This window comes from Salminus brasiliensis, chromosome 4, assembly GCF_030463535.1.
Source record: "Salminus brasiliensis chromosome 4, fSalBra1.hap2, whole genome shotgun sequence".
NCBI lineage: Eukaryota > Metazoa > Chordata > Actinopteri > Characiformes > Bryconidae > Salminus > Salminus brasiliensis.
Genome location: NC_132881.1, coordinates 19,977,852 through 19,997,140, shown reverse-complemented (window position 1 = coordinate 19,997,140; position 19,289 = coordinate 19,977,852). Strand labels below are relative to the sequence as shown.

Below are 19,289 nucleotides of genomic sequence, written 5' to 3'. Positions count from 1 at the left end.
CAAAATATTTAATCCAGAAGGGCACATACTCCCCATAATGTTTTCGCATTTAAAAAAATCCTGCTTCTTTTTATTATATTATATATTGTATGTATAAAATAAAAAATAAAAAGAAACTTACTATGATGGGATCCCATTTTGCTCTCTCAATGCACTGTACCTTCTGCAATTTAGTCCCAAAAAGTTTTACTGTGAGTTTTTGCCTCAATTTCTCACTACGTCCCCACCACCTGGACCCGGGTCACTAATCACTATCGATACGTCTAAAGATAGAGGACTTAAAACCCATCCGTCTAATAATAGCGGACTAAAAAAAACCCGTCCGTCTACTACCAGAGGACTAACATCCGTCTAATGATAGAGGACTAACATCCGTCTAACAATAGAGGACAAACATCCATCTAACAATAGAGGACAAACATCCGTCTAATGATAGAGGACCAACATCCGTCTGATAATAGAGGACTAACGTCCGTCTACTAATAGAGGACAAAACCGCAGCAGTCTACTGCGCCTATTTCACAGTATGTCGTGAAATATACACTAAGGTGGTGGAGGACCAAGGCAAAAACTCCAGGGATTTCGGAGTATATTGTTATACTCACTGAATGATCCAATTCAGGTTCTGACAGGTCACCACTGGTTCGTTTGGATGAGGCAGGCCTTGCAGGCGGAGGGATGATCAGTCGCGCTCACCCCCACGGTACTTGCCCTTGTTCTGTGGGTCTTCCTCGTTTGGGTCCGGTTCGTTTCTCCGGAGGGCGTCCCCGGTGTGCGCACAGCTGCTCTACCTCTGCTGCAAGGCCGTGCTCATCCTGTTCGTGACGCCAAGTTTGTCGTGGAATTCTGTCAAGAATCGATAAGGCAGACAGGAATATGCATTGAGTAGCAAAGTTTTATTGAGTCTGCACGCAGCTCGTGACCACGATACAGACTGAGGAAAAAACAGTTAACATACATATTTATAGTATAGATTAGGGAGTTGAGAAAAGGGAGGAGGAGAGGGTGTGCGTGCCACACTGACGTCTGAAGACATACATTGTTCAGGTCGCTGTGACCCATAGATCAGAATGCTGGCGCCTGAGAGGACACATTGTCCGGGTCGAGAGGTTACTAGCATGTCGAGATAGGCTGTAAATACGTCAGGTGCACTCCCAATGCAGCTGTAATCTATGCTAGGACAAACAACAGTGTTTCATGGACAGAGAAGAGCAATTTAACATATGCCTTGCAGGCAGTTGCAAGGCCAACACATGATTATAGTTAGCACACACTATCACAAGGCTAAGCATGATTACAATGAAAGAGTGGATTTTAAATGAGTCTATTATGAATCAACATAAAATTATAATGTGGTTATAATATGATTTTCCATAACATAGGCAAAGCAATTGTAGAAATCACCTCCACTGTATTTAGCTTTTCCCTTTAGCTTTTTTCTCAGTTCAGACTTCTCTTTTTTTTGTGAACAATTGTAAAAAATGTGGACTGCACATGGTGTGTACAAAGTCCCATTCTTCAAAAAAAGAGCACACTGTTGTCTCAGATTTAGTCTCTCACATGGCCTGTACATCTTTTATTACCATGATGATGTATCAATTATCTTTACTGGAATTTCAATATTCAGTAAGCTCTTGATTTCAGTTCATTAAACACACTTTCTGAGATCACATTTCTGAGCTCCAGGAACCAACTTGAACTGTGTCAAATTATTCTGCACTTGCAGGGGAAATCTCTGGTCATTTTGCTCTTGTTCATTTTGAGACAACACATCAACAATTTTATTTTCATTTTTTTAAGCTCAGGTTCTTGGTTCATTCAGTTTTTTCCCCATGTGATTTATTGTTTCTTCTTAGTATGGGAAGGAGAGCTTTAACATGATGTGTGGCTTTTGAGTATGTTCCACCAAATGATATGGAACAACATAGATCGGGGACTTTCTCCAATGTTCTGAAAGGGGCAACGTCAACGTCAATTGTCCACAGCTTTTTGATGTCTTTCATGAGTTCAACAGAGGAGGTGGCAGTGAACATGCAATTTTATGCTGTTTTTAATATTGTGCTGATATGTTGGGCCTAGCAAACTAACATGTGGCCTGTATGATTTTGTGCTTTCTGTACCAGCTATGACTCCAGCAGAGAGTTGAGTCAAAAAATAAAAAAAAACACAAAATAAATCCTTGGAGCATAGAAAACTGTCACACATGCAGCTTTGGCAGGTGGCAGGAAATCAGGAAATAACTTCCTGTTCCTACCACCTTATATTCTTTAGTCTTGCCTACTTCCTGCCAGCAGGACTATGGAAAATTAGAGTTGTTTGGACCCAAAGCTATGAATTTTTAACAATAAGTGACATTTTGTTTCGAACTGCAGTAAGCCTCAAACTTTTCCATTACAACATCCAGTTTAATTTCCTCTCCTTCTGCGAAAACAAAGTTTTTGTACATTTATATTTACCTCTGAATCTTGGAAAACACAAGATTATAGGACACAATCAATATATCACAGATATCAAAAATTAGATTACCCACAGCTTTCTAAAACTGAATAATAACAAACCAGATATTACATTGTTTGGTCATTCCACACTATCCAAGAGTTTGAAGGAAGATCTGGGCTCTTTTCATAAAAACACACATCAAAAACCTAAGGGTAAATTTCAATTATCAAAGTTCAATAATCAAAATAATATCAAATAATATCAAAATCATAAATTTATTTTTGATAAATAGTTTTTTCCAGGTTAGAGCATTCTTCAGATGTCCTAATGTCTCATATATGGAAAAGTTACATAAGCCTTACACAAGTTACATCTAACTGGATTTTGGTATACATTTAGCTCATGAGCTGTTGACTTAAAATTATGAGTGCATTGTGGGAGATTGTGTAGTGACCTCAAAATCATGTTTGAATTCCACTATGTGATTTGGACCCTCAGATGGCAGATGTACTGTTGGCAGATGTGTTGTGTCCTAAAACGTTAATAGAGAGCCAAATCGGTCACAGCCACTGTCTACAGTCAAGGAAGTTTTATGTTGCCATGGACTGAGAGACTGTCATTCTACAAAAAACACCTTGTCAACACATTCAAGCACAACTAATATTTGCATCTGACCAAATGGACAAATAAATAGCTTTCTGGATGAAAATCAAATGGTATGATTCAACTGTTTTGCCACAAGGTCCAGAGGTATTTTTGAGGAGTAAAGATAAAGCATTGTCACCCCAAAAACACTGCCCCGACTGCTAAGCATTATGGTTGGAATTATTAAGAAGGAGAACTTCAGCATAATCTCAAACCATCAGCTAGACAATTACATTTTGATCACATTTGTGAGCTCCAACAGGACAATGGCCTCAAACTCATACACGGCATAAAATTTCCATGAGAGTGACAACTAGTATTAAACTGGACAACATGAGGTAGTGACATTCTCACTGATTATATTGTTTTTTAATACTCTGCTCAATCCTCATTTTATTTATCAAATAGTTAGCACATATAGCATATTTGTTTTTTATCTGCAGTATCATTATTGTAACAATTTCTGACAGTTTAATCTTTTCATGTCCAAGGACGATAACTAATTTCAGGGCTTAAGTCATCTGGTTAAACACAGATGTATTGATTCGGAAAGTGCAGCTGACATAATGGGGAACGACATTTACGAGCTTTCATTCCCCGCCGGAGCACGAAAGAGTGCACATGACTTCCTGTTTACTAGCTACACTGGACGACCATTACTCATTTTTGTCTGCTTTCACTGGTCAGTTTCAGAGATGATTCCGTACACTGTCAACATTAAACTCGCCGCACGTACACTAACTGGGACTCTCAACTTGCAAAACAAGACCGCAGTTGATTGGTGAGTAACGTTGCTAGCATCTGCAACGGCCGAGTTTCTAGCTAATCTGCATCAGTAAACGCAGAGCGCAGTACTCGGGCTCTGGGACTGAATTTTAGCTAGCTAGCTACATTTTCCAAGTTTCACTAAGCCCATATAACATTCACAAACACAATATTGCTGTTGTTAGGGTAAAGAACGGGCTGTAACGTCCAGGTAAACACATTGACGAGAACGTTCCTGTTTCCTCCATGACCTTAACCTTAATTTACCGGTCGCTCTCGCATGATGATAATTTAAGGTCATCAGTACTAACCATTGATTACTAACTGGTTAAGTTAGTTGTAAAATACCAATATTATGATGACTTTATGTACAAGTGCTTTGACCTGGATTCTAATTTGCCTAGCCTAGAATTGCAGTGTCAGTGTTGGTGGGTTTTTTGTTTATTTATTTAGTTTTAAATCATATGTAGTACGAGGTTAACCAAAGGCCAGAAAACCCTATTCTTTAGTTACATCGTTGGTTTGACAAATAAACTATGTATAAACAAATAAAATAAAGAAAAAAAAAAACGATTCAATAATTAGAGACAAAACAAATGCAATTGCCTCCAGACAAGTTTACTATGGAGTGTCAGTGGAGGCAACTAGTGTTCAAAATGTCATGAAGAACAGTACATCCACTATATAGGGACTACACTTCATGGATTTGGAAGTACACATTAGGCTTGGGCGGTAATGTAAATGTAGACAAGCGATTATTGTCTCCAGTATTATGACAATAAACAATATAATCGTGTTAAAAATAAAGTTATAAAGTACCCCATGTAAGCCTTTACAAACATTATTCGACGCCAGTTCCTTCAAAATCCTGTTTTCCAGTTGACTCAATTAGTGAAGTCTGCAACTGGCTTAAAAGCCCTGTTAATTGTTTCCTGCACAGGAAAGGAGATAGGTACTTGAACAAAATAAAAATTAAATAAAAGGGCAAGTAATATTTTTTTAATATGTAAAATATAAATGTTCTATTACTTTAGCAATATGTTAAAACACACATGACTTTTGACCAGGAATGCCCAAACATATAAAACACAAATGCAGCAATTTAATTACAATTTAACACCCATTTAATTACAAATGGGTGCATGTTCAGAAGTGACTGTAACAATATATGAAAATGTGTGTGAGGAAACAAATACATCTTAAGCCCACAACTCAAGCTCAGAATGCTCTATGATAACATTCATGAGCTCTGTAGTATGGGAATCCCCAATGTAACTGAATAAGCAATTTAGGCAACAGCCAGTAAGAATGGAGAGACAAGGGAAGTTTATACAGTTGAAACCAGAAGTTTACATATACTACATAAAAAGACACATAATTTGAAGAAAGTAATAAAATGGCCCCCTCTCATTATACTGACATTTAGCAAATAGAAATAATTTTGGTAATCCTAATAGGCCTAAAACAAGAAAAGTTTATTCTAAATTCATGTCAGAGAGTGAGGAAAAAAATGCATATGTGTCTTTTTATATGGTGTATGTAAACGTCTGGTTTCAACTGTATGTGTTCACTTAGCGTGGGCAGCACAGAAATGAAAGCACAGAAATGGACGCTCAACTGTCTGCTCAACTCTGCCAAATTAATGCCAAGACACTTATGCACTTTAAATTTAGCTACAAGTCTGTAATGTTTTCTCCCTTTTACTGTAGAATGTAACAACCTGCGTTACTGTTATATATTCATCTATGGCTTTGCTTGTATCTTCTAATAGAGCTGGGAAATATGACTATTTTATCGTATCATGATTAATTTTGTTATCGTGATGCACAATATGCTTTTCTAAGCATAACAATGATATTAGTGCTTTGTAAACACTGATCAGTATGTCATTATAAGGTGTAATTATATGAAGTGCAGCAGATGTTAAATAAAAATCACTTTACTCAGTACAGGAGAGTATCTGAATAGTAGTTTTTAAGAATCTGTTGCTACTGATGTATTTGGTTTGTGATCACATGTGATATATATATATATATATATATATATATATATATACATACATAATGTGTGTGTGTGTGTGTATATGTATATATATGTGTATGTATGTGTGTATATATATATATATACATATATATATAAATATATATGTATATAAATATATATGTGTGTATATATATATATATATATATATATATATATATATATATATATATATATATAGTGTATTGCAAAAAATGCTGTGATAGTTTTACCGGACAACGCTCATAAAGTTACAAACTTTTGTTTATAACTGTCTCTTAAAGTTGAAATCAAAGTGTTGAAAAACACTTGTGTGTGTGTGTTTGTATTTTTGTTTGTGTGTGTGTGTGTGCTCTTATTGTCATTTCAGCTCTTTACAAGTACACAGTGAAATTAAATTGTTTTTTCCAGAACAACGGTGAAAACAAAAAAAAAAAAAAACACAGTACAGACAAAAACAATACAGTACATTACAGACTGCAGTTAAGTGTTCTGTTCATTTTTGATATCTACATTTAAAGACCGCTGAAGCCATCTTCTTGAGTTACTGTTGAGATGCTTCTGCTCGTCAAGCCATTCATCTTTTCCCCAGTCAAGGCCCTTTGCTTAATAAGCTTTCTTTTATAAAAACTAATATCTCTATGTACATCCATGTTATTACTGCATATTATCTATATGCAGTTTTTATTGGTAAAATCATAAATATTAGCATATATAAAAGTCATTACATTACAAGATTTACACTTTACACATTTTTATTTTCATTTGTATAATTTAGGAACTAGAATCTCTTATGTTTTCTGTCTCTCACACACACACCTAAAACTTGCTATACAACCAAGGGTCCTTCAAAAGCAAAACAATTGGCTGTTGTAAAGAACTGTTGTTTATCTGGATTGAGTAGCCCTCACTCTAAAATTAACCTTATCAGGATCACGGAGGCTCAACATTGCTTACCAAATAAGACTTAGAATGAGGCTGGAGTGTGGTAAGTTGCTATTATTTAGCCCTTAAATAGGATGTTCACATTTGTTAGGCTAAACTTGGGACTGCAATGTGATCTCACCCTAGCCAAGTTTGCTAGTACCATCACTGCCATTACACAACATGTAAACGAAGTTATCTAATTGACTAATTAATACTAGCCTAAACCTACAATTTTCACAAAACTAGCTTTATATTCAAAGGATATGCAAAGCAAAATTGAGCACTGTAGATCCTCCCGATGGCTAATCTAATGCTCATTTGACAAGTATCCTCAATGTCAAAAATCTGTCCAATGTGGCCAGGATTACACAAACTAGACAAACTCAAGTCAAATCTATTTGTATTGCGCTTTTACAACTGTTGTTGTCACAAAGCAGCTTTACATAATGAGTAATTAGTAAAAGAAAAAAAGAAATAATGTAAGAAAACATGAAAGTTCCAAGACCCCCGGTGAGCAAGTCAGCAGCGACAGTGGCAAGAAAAAACTCCCTCAGAGCTGGAGGAAGAAACCTTGTGAAGAACCAAGACTCACAAGGGGACCCATTCTCCTCTAGTCAGAATTATTTATAAATTATTGATAAAAGTTACAAAACCATCTATACTGTTGAACCGTTCTGACCATAATATAATAATCATGGTGTAGTGTAACTTAATATAGTCATGGCAGTAATGGTAAGTGTAATGAGTAATGATGGCTAATAGTGGTAATATTAATAGTGGCAGATAGTTAAGAGTCCATTTAGGTTTTCACATGATCAGTAGACAGGTAGCAGTGGTAGGAGGGTGTGCCGCTGGTCTGGCATGGGTGGTGGTGGGGGCGGGGCCTGCTGGTTGAACTGGTAGGTGACAGCTGGTCTGACGCAGGTAGAGGGGACCTCAGCAGGCAGTCTTCCAGCAGGTTGGACTGGGTGTGCATTTACTTAGAGATGGTAAAGAGAGTGAGTTAGTTCTGAGAGGATTTATGGGGAGCAGAGAAGGGTGAGCAGTATCAGAGTGTGTCTGACGACTCCGGCCGGTACAGCCTCATTAAAAGGAGAAAGCCAGAAGGTAACACAGGACACGGGAGTACCCTGAAACGCTAGCGTCCATCTGCTCCACTATCCACAAACCTGAGCAATCGCGTGCTAGCAGGGAGACGACAGCTCCAGCATCTTAATATACTACAATTCCCTGTGTCCGCGAACTCATGGACCTACAACCTTTATCTAAGGGGAAACATTAATTACCAAAAGCTAAACTAAACAGATAAGTTTTCAGCCTAGATTTAAGAATTGAGACTGATTCTGAGTCCCAAACATTATCTGGAAGGTTATTCCAGAGTTGGAGGGCTTTATAGAAAATGCTCTTCCCCCTGCTGAGGTTTTCTGAATTTTGGGAACTACAAAGAAGCCAACACCCTGAGATCTAAGTGTTCTTGATGGTTCATAATATGTAATAAGATCTCACAGGTACTGGGAAGCGAGGCCATGAAGGGCTTTGTATGTTAATAGAAGAATTTTGTAGTTAATACGGAATTTAGGGAGTGAATGAAGTGCTGATAGAACTGATATGGTCAAATTTTCTAGTTTTAGTAAGGACCCTGGCTGCAGCATTTTGAACTAATTGAAGTTTATTGAGGTTCCTGCTGGAACAACCTGACAGTAGTGCATCTAGCAGTGTAATCTAGCCTTGAGGTAATAAAAGCGTGTACTAGCTTTTCTGCAACCTGTAGAGATGAGGAGTTTCTTAGTTTGCTGATGTTCCTAAGCTGCATAAAGGCTATCCTATTAATATTAGCTATATGTTGCTCAAAGGATAATCTGAATCAAATATGATGCTGTTAGAAATCCGGCGTCCCGGAGACAGATTCAGGAGTCAGGAGACTGGATCTTCAGTGTTGATGAGTTTATTGATACACACAGAGATGTACAACTCGATCGGTCACGGTCAACCCAGTCTGATTAGGGGTATTTTGAGAGGGCCTTATATACATTGGAAATTGTGGGAGGAGAAAGGTTGATGAAGAGGAGTTTAAGGAGGGGTAGGAGGGGGATGAAGAATAGGTCACTTGGAGTATCAACAGTAGGGGGTGATAGTTATCAGTTTAAAGAGGGGTAGGAGGTGGGTGAAGTTGAGGGGGGTTGATGGTATACAAAGAGAGAGAGTGACCACTTTAGGCCGGCAGACAAAGGGTAACAAAAGGTGAGACAAAGGATTAAGATAACCATTTGATAACAAGTTGAAACCACACGAAAGTAATGTTAGAAAAGACCATATTTTCTCTCAATTCCCCCAAAACAATATTAAGACTACTAAGTACAATACATATGTACAATAAGAAGTCGCCTATTTCTATATTATTATGCTAAAGAATGTCACATTGAAGTTGTCCATGGCTGCAACTTCCTGAAAAATACCATAGAGAGTTTTCTTCTGTGTCTGTGAGCAGTCACAGTCTGTGTCCAAGTTATGTTTGTGAACATCAGCCGATGGTAGATCATCCAAGTAGTCCAGTGGTCAGTTGGTTCTTCGAGTCTGAAGCTTGGGTGCAATGTGTCAAAAACTATTCTTGCCATTCTCAATGAACAGGAGTAACATTGCGCAGTAAACTGTTCATTGTTGTTGGGAATTTTTCAGCATTAGTTTACCTGCTCATCCCCACTATCTGTCCCTCAGAGGAGGCTGCTAGGGTAATGCATAGTGTGTTGAAAGTCTTCACCAAAGGGTTGGCCCCTATGGCATAAAAACCATAGTTCTTCCCTGAGGCTCTGTGCATTACCCACCTCTTCTCTTTACTGACCCTATTATTTAGCTCTGATGAGCAGGTACAACCTTACAGTAGAAAACATTTCACTGCTGAATCAGTGATTAGCAGAGCCTCAAATGGGCCACCCCATCTAGGTTCTAAGGACTGTTCGTCATGTTTCCTCACCAAGATCCATTGACCTTTCAGCAAGTAGCACAGTTTTGGCTAACTAATTTTGTTAGTTATATGAACTTAGCATTCCTCAAACGTGTGAAAACATTTTTGCTACACTAGTGTAACCAGGTAGTGTGATGCTAGTGTCACATCATCTGGAGACCTTTTCACACCATTATTTAGCCATATCTATTATTCCACAGATCAGTGGTTCACTCTAGTGTTCACTCTAAATCTACAATAGGGCCATGTTGCCCAGGGTTATCTTTAAGCAGATCGTATAGTGGTTTTTAAAAATGTAGCATTACTTACAAGGCCTAAGAAAGCTTGGCGATTAGTGCACTGTGCTTGGCAGTGACATCGCGATAACTGCAGCTTCTCTACAAGACACAATTCCTCTAGAACTCTGGGTAACAAATTGTCCAGAATGTGTACACCATCACACCACAACTGAACTGCATCAGGACTGACCTTATGTCAATAAAAAATAAAAAAACAATAAAAAAAGAATCAATACATGCATGTATGCATTTGATATGCATTTTCTCATTCACACTACTTGGGTGTCATTAACATGCTACAGTAAGTATGGTGAGTTCAATTCTGTGGACAGTTTAGTTTAAACCACAGCAGGAGGAACTGTTGATGTCCCTATGACTCTCTGTATTCCATTGAATATCAGAAACAACTGCTCTGTGACTCCCTGCAAGGTCCTTAACATCAAAGACAATTGCTCTTGTGAAATCCCTGCTGGGCTTCCCTGTGAAAACCCCCCAGAAAAATTTCCCACTAGGTTGTCTCTCAACCTTGCACCCATATTGTGGCTATCTGCCCGCTTTTTGCGACATACTCTAGAAAAGTGACCAATTTGATGGCAGTAATGACACCGTTTCTTCTGATTAGAGAACCTCTTGCTTGCGTCTGAGTTAGAGCTAGTCTCTGTGAGGACATGGATTGATGCTGGAACATGGCATGGTTCTAGATCAATGTCCAATCGGTCAAGTTCATTCTTAAGGTCACTCCAGTTAGTTTGCCGCCAATTTGGAACAGCAGTCACCAGAGCTTGGTTTAGATCTGTCCATAGTGACTCAACCAGCTGTCCAAAATGGGGACCATCAGTTGTACTGTCAATGTTATCACCATTGTATTGATGAATACCTGAGTGACGCAAAAAGACTCTTTCAAACCTCTCACAGAAGTCTGCTGCAGATTCTCCCTTTCTTTGTCTACATTTGGTTATCTGTCTCCAGTCAGTTGTTTTATGGCATTGACTGCTAATCCAATCATTGAAAGCTTTCCATCCCCCTTCAAGGTTCTGGCCATTGTTACCCATAGCATTCAACACCTTTTTAGCAAGCTGTCTACTGTCTGCAACGTTAAGTACCTGGCTTGCTATAGCTACAGCATCATTGGGGTGCAAAGAGTAGAGATTCCTTTTCTTATGCATGATGTCAATGAAATCATCAACCCATTTTCCTTGGAGGTTTAAACTCCTTGGACAACTTGTCCAAAGTATATGCATCTAAAGGAACATGGCCAATTTCTACTCTGGTTTCAGTACCTCTGCATTTTGCATGATTAAGTACCTCAGAAGATACAATGGTTACAGGTCTCATCTGAACTCGCCTTGCACTAGCATGTTCAGAACTCTTGTTAGAAGATGAAGATTCTGATCCATCAGAATGAACAGTCTCATTGCCTTTGTCGTTTACAGATAATTCAGGATACAGCCTTACTGTTACTTGAGAATCTCCATCCTCTGTGTAACATGGCTGACCTGCTGGAGGGGCAAAAGAAGGACACTGGCACCTTGATTTAGTTTTACAACTAGCATGCTGCTGTTCAACTTCTGTCAGATTTTGCTGAAGTGTCTTACATGTTCTTTTGGCATTTATGGTAGCTGTTTTATGCCGTCTGCATTCGCTAATTAGTTCTAAGATCTTTCCCTGAGCTTCCTTTAACTCATCTTCCATAGACTTTAACTTGCATTTCCAATATTGCTTAATTACAAAAAGACAATTCTTCACTGAATCATGCTTAAGGCCATAACCTAAAGCTACCTTACACTCAGCAAAAGTCCATTCTCTATCAGCAGAGAAACCTTTGGATGAAAAGTACTGCTCATTAATATGTTTCTTCACTATGCCATTGATTACGTTTTTAAAATCAGAATCAGTCCACTGAGGCATTTCAGTCCCTCCCTTAACTAAGGTGCTGCTTTTATAGTTAAGAGGCTTCCGTGAGTCTTTACCAAGATTCTGAGTATGTTGGCCTTTTCTGGACATGGTGAGGAAACAGGAGAATAAAACCAAGTTTTCTTCTTATTAACTAAACTACAGAAGAACAAAAACACATCAGTAACAAATAGACCTCTCTCCGTTCAGAGAGGATTCCGGTTACAAACTTTACATTTAACAGTGACAAACAACAAAACTTGCCTTTTACTAACAGAGAGGATAACAGCCACAAAACACTAGGTTTTTATCAGTGACAAACAACAAAACTTCCCTCACAAACAGAGAGGATAACAGCCACAAAACACTAGGTTTTTATCAGTGACAAACAACAAAACTTCCCTCAAAAACAGAGAGGATAACAGCCAGAACACAAGGTTTTTATCAGTGACAAACAGATAACTTCTCTACTTTCAGAGAGGCTAACAATTACTGACTCCTCTGTCTTAGGAAACCAGAATTTCTCTCAGATTCGAAATGGCGTTTACTCACCAAAAAGGTTTTAGTAGGCCATACGGGTCACGGCACCAAATTGTTAGAAATCCGGTGTCCAGGAGACAGATTCAGGAGTCAGGAGACTGGATCTTCAGTGTTGATGAGTTTATTGATACACACAGAGATGTACAACTCGATCGGTCACGGTCAACCCAGTCTGATTAGGGGTATTTTGAGAGGGCCTTATATACATTGGAAATTGTGGGAGGAGAAAGGTTGATGAAGAGGAGTTTAAGGAGGGGTAGGAGGGGGATGAAGAATAGGTCACTTGGAGTATCAACAGTAGGGGGTGATAGTTATCAGTTTAAAGAGGGGTAGGAGGTGGGTGAAGTTGAGGGGGGGTTGATGGTATACAAAGAGAGAGAGTGACCACTTTAGGCCGGCAGACGAAGGGTAACAAAAGGTGAGACAAAGGATTAAGATAACCATTTGATAACAAGTTGAAACCACATGAAAGTAATGTTAGAAAAGGCCATATTCTCAATGCCAAAATTTGTAGCTGCTAGAATAGGAATAATGGAAGCATCAGCCAAGTCTAACATTAGGTCTGATTTCTGTCTTCTGGACCTAAAAGGAGAACTTCACTTTTGTCACTGTTAAGAAGAAGAAAGTTATATGACATCCAGAGTTTTATATCCTTTACACAGTCCTCCATTTCCTTTAATCTAAATGTATTGTCAGGTTTGGCTGATATATAGTGCTGTGTGTCATCTCCATCTGTGGAAATTAATTTCATGTCTGCTTATAACTGAGCGCAGTGGTAACATGTATAATGTAAATAATATTGGTCCTATAATAGTCATGCGGAACTCCATATCTTACTTTTGTGTCATTTGAAGATTAATCTTTTATCTTTACAAACTGATAGCGTTCAGTTAGATAGGATTTAAACCGTGATAGGGCTGTTCCTGTGATTTCAACCATTTTCTCTAATCTTTCTAGTAGAATAGTATGATCTATTGTATCAAAGGCTGCACTGAGGTCTAGTAGGGCTTATAAAGATACGTAGCCTTGATCAGAGGCAAGAAGGAGATCATTTGTAATCTTCACTAGGGCTGTCTCTGTGCTGTGATTGGGTCTCAATCGAGATTGAAACATCTCAAATATGTCATTTTTACTCCGGTATAAGCAGAGTTGTTGGGTCACAGCTTCTTGGATATTTACATTTACATTTACATTTATGGCATTTAGCAGACGCTCTTATCCAGAGCGACTTACAAAGTGCTTTGCTACCCAAGAAAGAAACCTTAGCTAGTTAGAATAGACTAATAATTCAAAGATACCTCTAAGCTTAGACATTACTAAACACAATACAATAAGGTGAATTCTCCGGATGTTGTACAGAAGAAATCTGCAGGACCGAGTTACGTTTGCAACATGACTTGAGAATGATAACTGATCATCCATGACTACACCAAGGCTTCGTGGATATAAATGTAAAGTTGGACATGGGTCTGTAATTACACAATACTGTAGGATCAAGATTTGCTTTCTAGCGCTCCCACAAATGCCAGACTACCAATTAATGTCATTTACATTTTTCATCCTCTTTAAAAATGCAATTTGTCAACTGTTTTCTGTATTGTTGACAATGAAAAGATGTGTTTTTACCATGATGATTTAATTATTGAAAATAATTTGATTATTTTTATTAAAGGTATTTGATTGTTATTTAGACTTTTACATGGTGTGCAGTAATATGATGTCCTCTGTATTCTTGGGTTTAATTTGAGGGTATTCACATCCTAATTGGAGGAAGGATTATGGAATTACAGCTCATTAATATGCAGCTCCCTCCTTTTCAAGGGATTTAATGGGTGGCATGGGCAATTTCTTTGTTAATCCATCATCAGTTAAGCAGTAAAGGGTCTAGAGTTGATTCCAGGTGTCCTTTGCATTAGTAAGCTAATGCTGTGAACTCACAACATGCGGTCTAAGGAGCTCTTATTGAAAGTAAAACAGACCGTAATGGATAAAACAGATATCCATCAGAGAGATACTGGAAATGTTAGGAGGGGCCAAATCAACCGTTTGGTACATTCTGAGGGGAAACAAAAAGAGTACACTGGTGAGCTGAGAGATATTGTTGAAAACTGGAAGCTTTTATAAACTACAGCAACTTCCATAAAGTCCCCATTACAGTTGCAGAGGTGGGTTGCTGAGTGCTGAGACACATAGTGCATAAAAGTCACCAACACGGTGCTTACTCAATAACTGCATGTTATAAAAGCTCCTGTAGGTTTAATGTTTGGGTGTCCCAATACTTGTCCAAGTAATGTAGATGTAAAAAAATACATCACACACTCATGGTATATTTTATTACATAAACATATATGCCATGTTATTTGGGTCTGAAAAGTTTAACCTTTTGATGGACTATACATGTTTTTACATTAAGCGGTTCTCAGATTATTGATTTTGGGACAATAATAATAATACGATGAGGCCAATGGATAACAATACAGTGCTTTGCTTTGTAATATTCTTTTCCAGACAGGTTAATTGGCATGTGCCAGCTATATTGCATACAAATCTCAACATGTTTTTAACAGGAAACGTTTGCCAACAAAGGTTATGCTAAGTATTGAGTTTAACTTTTGTCATTGACCAAATACTTATTTTCCACCATAATTTACAAATAAATTCTTTAAAAATCCTACAATGTGATTTCCTGGATTTCCCCCCCCATTTTGTCTCTCACAAGTATTTAGTCAGCACAATCAATGGCTGACTAAATACTTTTTTGCCCCAGTGCGTGTGTGCGCGCGTGTGTGTATATATAATACATAATATGTATGTATGTGTACGATGTAATATAAAAACATAAAAACTATGTAATATAAGAATATTTTGTGTGTATATGTATGTATGTATGTATATGTATGTGTGTGTGTGTGTGTGTGTGTGTGTGTGTATATATATATATATATATATATATATATATATATATATATATATATATAAGATGTAACAAGATCTAATATATATGAGAATATACACAGAACATTCTTTAAAGTAATATTCTGTTAAATGTTTGAAGGAATTATCAGTTGTGAGTACCATTTACCATTTTTACCTTTACCTTTTTTAACTTTTTTTTTTTTTTTTTTTTTTACTTGGAAATTTAGAAAAAGAGGGAAACGTGTTGCTTATTCTAATTTCTCACTTTTCTTTACCCATGGGGCCCTCTCTTTTTTTTTTTCTCTTCCCTCAGGGGTTGGCAAGGCTTGATTGCCCAGGGATGCCACTCCAGCATTCTTATAATTGATCCAAAGACTGCTCAGACTATTCAGGTCCTGGAGAGGCACAAATCCAACGTTGTCAAGGTGAGTTTAAAACCTTTCTGAAACTTGATAATTTCCCTCAATTAGAGGAAAGGTGAGTCATGGGCTAAGTAGGAGGAACTTGGAACTTGAAAGAGTTTTGTTCTCTGTTCTGCTTGGCCCCCTTTGCCTTTGCTCAGCTCATCTTCACTCGACTCCATTCAGTCTGACTCAGTTACACTCAACTCACCTGAACCCACCCCTATCGTTTCAGCTCCACTCAGATTAATTCAATTCCAAGCTCACATCCCTCCCTCCATGTGCATCGCCGATCCCTCCTTGCGCATTGTCCCTCCTTCATCCCAACTTTATTAATTTCTAATCATTGTATAGTGCATGGGTGAGAGGTGTGAGCTTGAGTGTGAGGGTGGGGTAGGTGTGGTCACATATTCTACCGAACGGTGGTCTGCCGGTGAGGGAGTCCATGACCCAGCTACAGAGTGTGTGACTTATTCCAAGAGTGAGTTTGGAGACCAGACTGGAAGGGATGATGGTGTTAAAGGCAGAGCTGAAGTCAACAAACAACATTCTAACAGGTGTTCGTTCCCTCCAGGTGGTTGAGTGCAATATGCATTGCCAGTGAGACCAAGTCATCAATAGATCTGTTAGCACAGTAGGCAAACTAATAAGGGTGCTAGGAAGACTGCCATGATCAGCCTCTCAAAGCACTTTATCACAATGGGTGTGAGAGCAATGGGACAATAGTCATTCAGGTAAGAGATAGTAGGTATCTTTGGAAAGGGGATGATGGCTGTGGCTTTAAAGTAGGCAGGAACAGGAGACTTCCTAGGAGATATTAAAGATATCCATGAAGGTGGCCAACCGCATTCCTCTCTCTTTGTTCTTCATTGTTTCCTGCTTCCCTTCTGTCCCTCCCCTTTTTCTTGCTAAGACATCTTCCTTTATTCCCATTTAGGATCCCCATCCTTGTCCTGTCTTGGCCCTTTCATTTTTCATTCTTTCACTCGTCCCTTTTTCCAGCCCTTGGCAGCTGGCCTAACACTCTCCTATTGCATTTCCTCTGCATTACCCCTCCCTTGGTCTGTTGCAACTGTATCTGGTCTTTTGTGCCTTCTTTGGCGACAAACAGTTCTGTTTGACTGAGCCACCATCCATAGTAAATAAGCCATCTAACGTTTGCTGCAAAATCCACCATCCTTTGATTACTCAGCAGACTCGATCACTGATACAAGCAACTCTACCTACTAACAGCCATCTCCACCTTACAACCATTGTTATTATGAAGTTTCTATTTCTTAGAAACTTCTATAACTTTCACAATCTCTCTGGTGCTGTTCAAAGGAAGATTGGTTCCCCTTCTGAGCCTTGGTTCCTTTCAAGGTTTCTTTCAACTTTTTAGGACATTTTTCTTTCCCCTGTCGCCCTCGGCTTGCTCATTAGGAGTCTAGGCCTGGATTTCTATTTTCGCTAGTAACAACGTGATTATAAATCAGTCGAAAGGTTTACCCAACCACTGTCTTACCTTTTGACCTCAATGCTTCCACGGCAAGCCTCTGAGTTTAAATTGAGTTGTCGGTCACATTGCTTCCTGACTCAGTCAAGCCCCACCCTCTAATGCACCTCCATTTTAATAAATGTTTTACTCCTGAACTACACAGGCTCCAACTCTCGTGTCAAGTTCTCATCCTAGAAGTGATTTCTTATTTTACTCCATTTATTCAGTAAGTCTTACAACATATGAATCAAATCAAATTTATTTGTATAGAGATTTTTACAACTGGTGTTGTCACAAAGCAGCATTTCACCATCAGTAATTAGTAAAAAGACAAGAAATCAACAACATCAGAAGACATGAAAATCTAAGACCCCCAGTGAGCAAGCCAAGGAGGACAGTGGCAAGGAAAACCTCCCTCAGAGCATTTGATGAACACAGATGACCATTTGGATTACAGTCCAACTATGACATACAGGTGTCCAGGTGTACCCTACATAGCGTCAACATGATTCAAGACCTAATTTCATATTGCTGCAAGTTGTCCTTCACTTTGCCTCCAGAGAGCAGTAAGGAATCTAGCACCATTTTATGCACTATGTAACAGCGTTTGATTATCTTAAATAAAGCTTTAGAGAGAACTTTTTTTCAAGCACCTAAACAATTCATCCACGCAAGTAAAGGTATGTTTTTTAAAAATATAAAGAATTTTGTAAAATCTGTTTTAGTATTAGTTAAGGATCAGATTGTCTCTTCACTTAGTGCTCTAGCTCACATGGGGTCTCATTATAGAGAGACCTGAAAGTTTTGATATAAAATGTGTGTATGTTATATGCAAGTGCCTTTAAAGGTGAATTTAAGAACTAGTCCATGCAAATATCTACAAAAATGCCCTTAGACTCCAAAGACAAGTTTGAAAAGCTGACATTTTAACAATTTTAAACAACTGAAGAAACATTTTTAAAGAATTTTGAGACTTGTAGTTAAATGCACTTGCCTATAAAATTCACACATTTTATATCAAAATAAAATCCCCATGTGACCTAGAGCACTAAGTGAAGAGACAATCTGATCCTTAACCTGAAAAACTAATACTAAACCTTCTAAAACAGATTTTACAAAATGTTTTATGTTTTGTAAAAACATACCTTTGTGATTTACTTTTAACTAAGAGAAAATTTAGTTTTTGTTGAATAGCGCTGCCTTATGGCCAATTGAGGTCAAACTTGGCAGGCTATTACAACATGCAACAAAGTCTTTTTTTATTACTATATTGGTTACAGTATTTTTGTGATATGTTTAGAAAGGTAGGACTAGTACAAAAAATTGGATTTTGTGTTTTTAAATATGGCAGTGGCCGATAGCGGTGGAGCCAAAAACAAGAAACAAGAGAGTCTTTTATGCAGAAATGTTGACTAAATAAGATTTAAAAAAAATATTTAGTCTAGGTGCCACTGTTTTTGGCCAAAGTGCAAAACAGTGCCACACCATCGGGCTAAATGGGGTCCTTCTACTTGTCTAAGTAGTGGGTACTAAACTACACTTATGCAATATCATGCACTAAATATAGCTGCAAGTGGCGATTGACTGGGGTTCAAACACACATTAGTCCTATGAGAGCATCAGTATGGGACCATTCGTGAGACAGAAGCCACATTATGAATGTAATAATGAATGAACAGGTGTCCCAATACGTTTGTCCATATGTTTTATCTTATATTTATACTGCCAGTTGTTTACAAATGTGGTGCTATTCAATATCATGTGTTGTATGTGACTAATGATTCAGTTCTAACTTGACTTTTGAATCAAATAAATTGTGAGTAATTTATAATGTGATTACATTTGATGACTTTGAATGTCAATATTCTAAATGTCCATACAGTGTGTGTGTGTGTGTGTGTGTGTGTGTGTGTGTGTGTGTGCGCATTGCTGCTCATTCCTGAGCACGTATAAATATGATTATGTGCTTGCAGACATGCATGTGTTAACAGTTTTTGGGCCTTCGTGTGTGTGCGTCTTTGTTACAT

The 19,289-nt window shown here is 38.1% G+C and overlaps 1 protein-coding gene across 1 annotated transcript in view; it reads left to right on the top strand.

The window, feature by feature from the left end:
- The first annotated feature begins 3,688 nt into the window (after nt 1–3,688).
- wdr11 (WD repeat domain 11) overlaps nt 3,689–19,289 on the top strand; it is a 72,523-nt gene continuing 56,922 nt past the window's right edge. The window contains exons 1-2 of the mRNA XM_072677563.1: nt 3,689–3,865; nt 15,698–15,809. Of these exons, the coding sequence (XP_072533664.1) occupies nt 3,780–3,865; nt 15,698–15,809 (198 nt within the window). The 5' untranslated portion in view covers nt 3,689–3,779. The remainder of the gene's footprint in view (nt 3,866–15,697; nt 15,810–19,289) is intronic.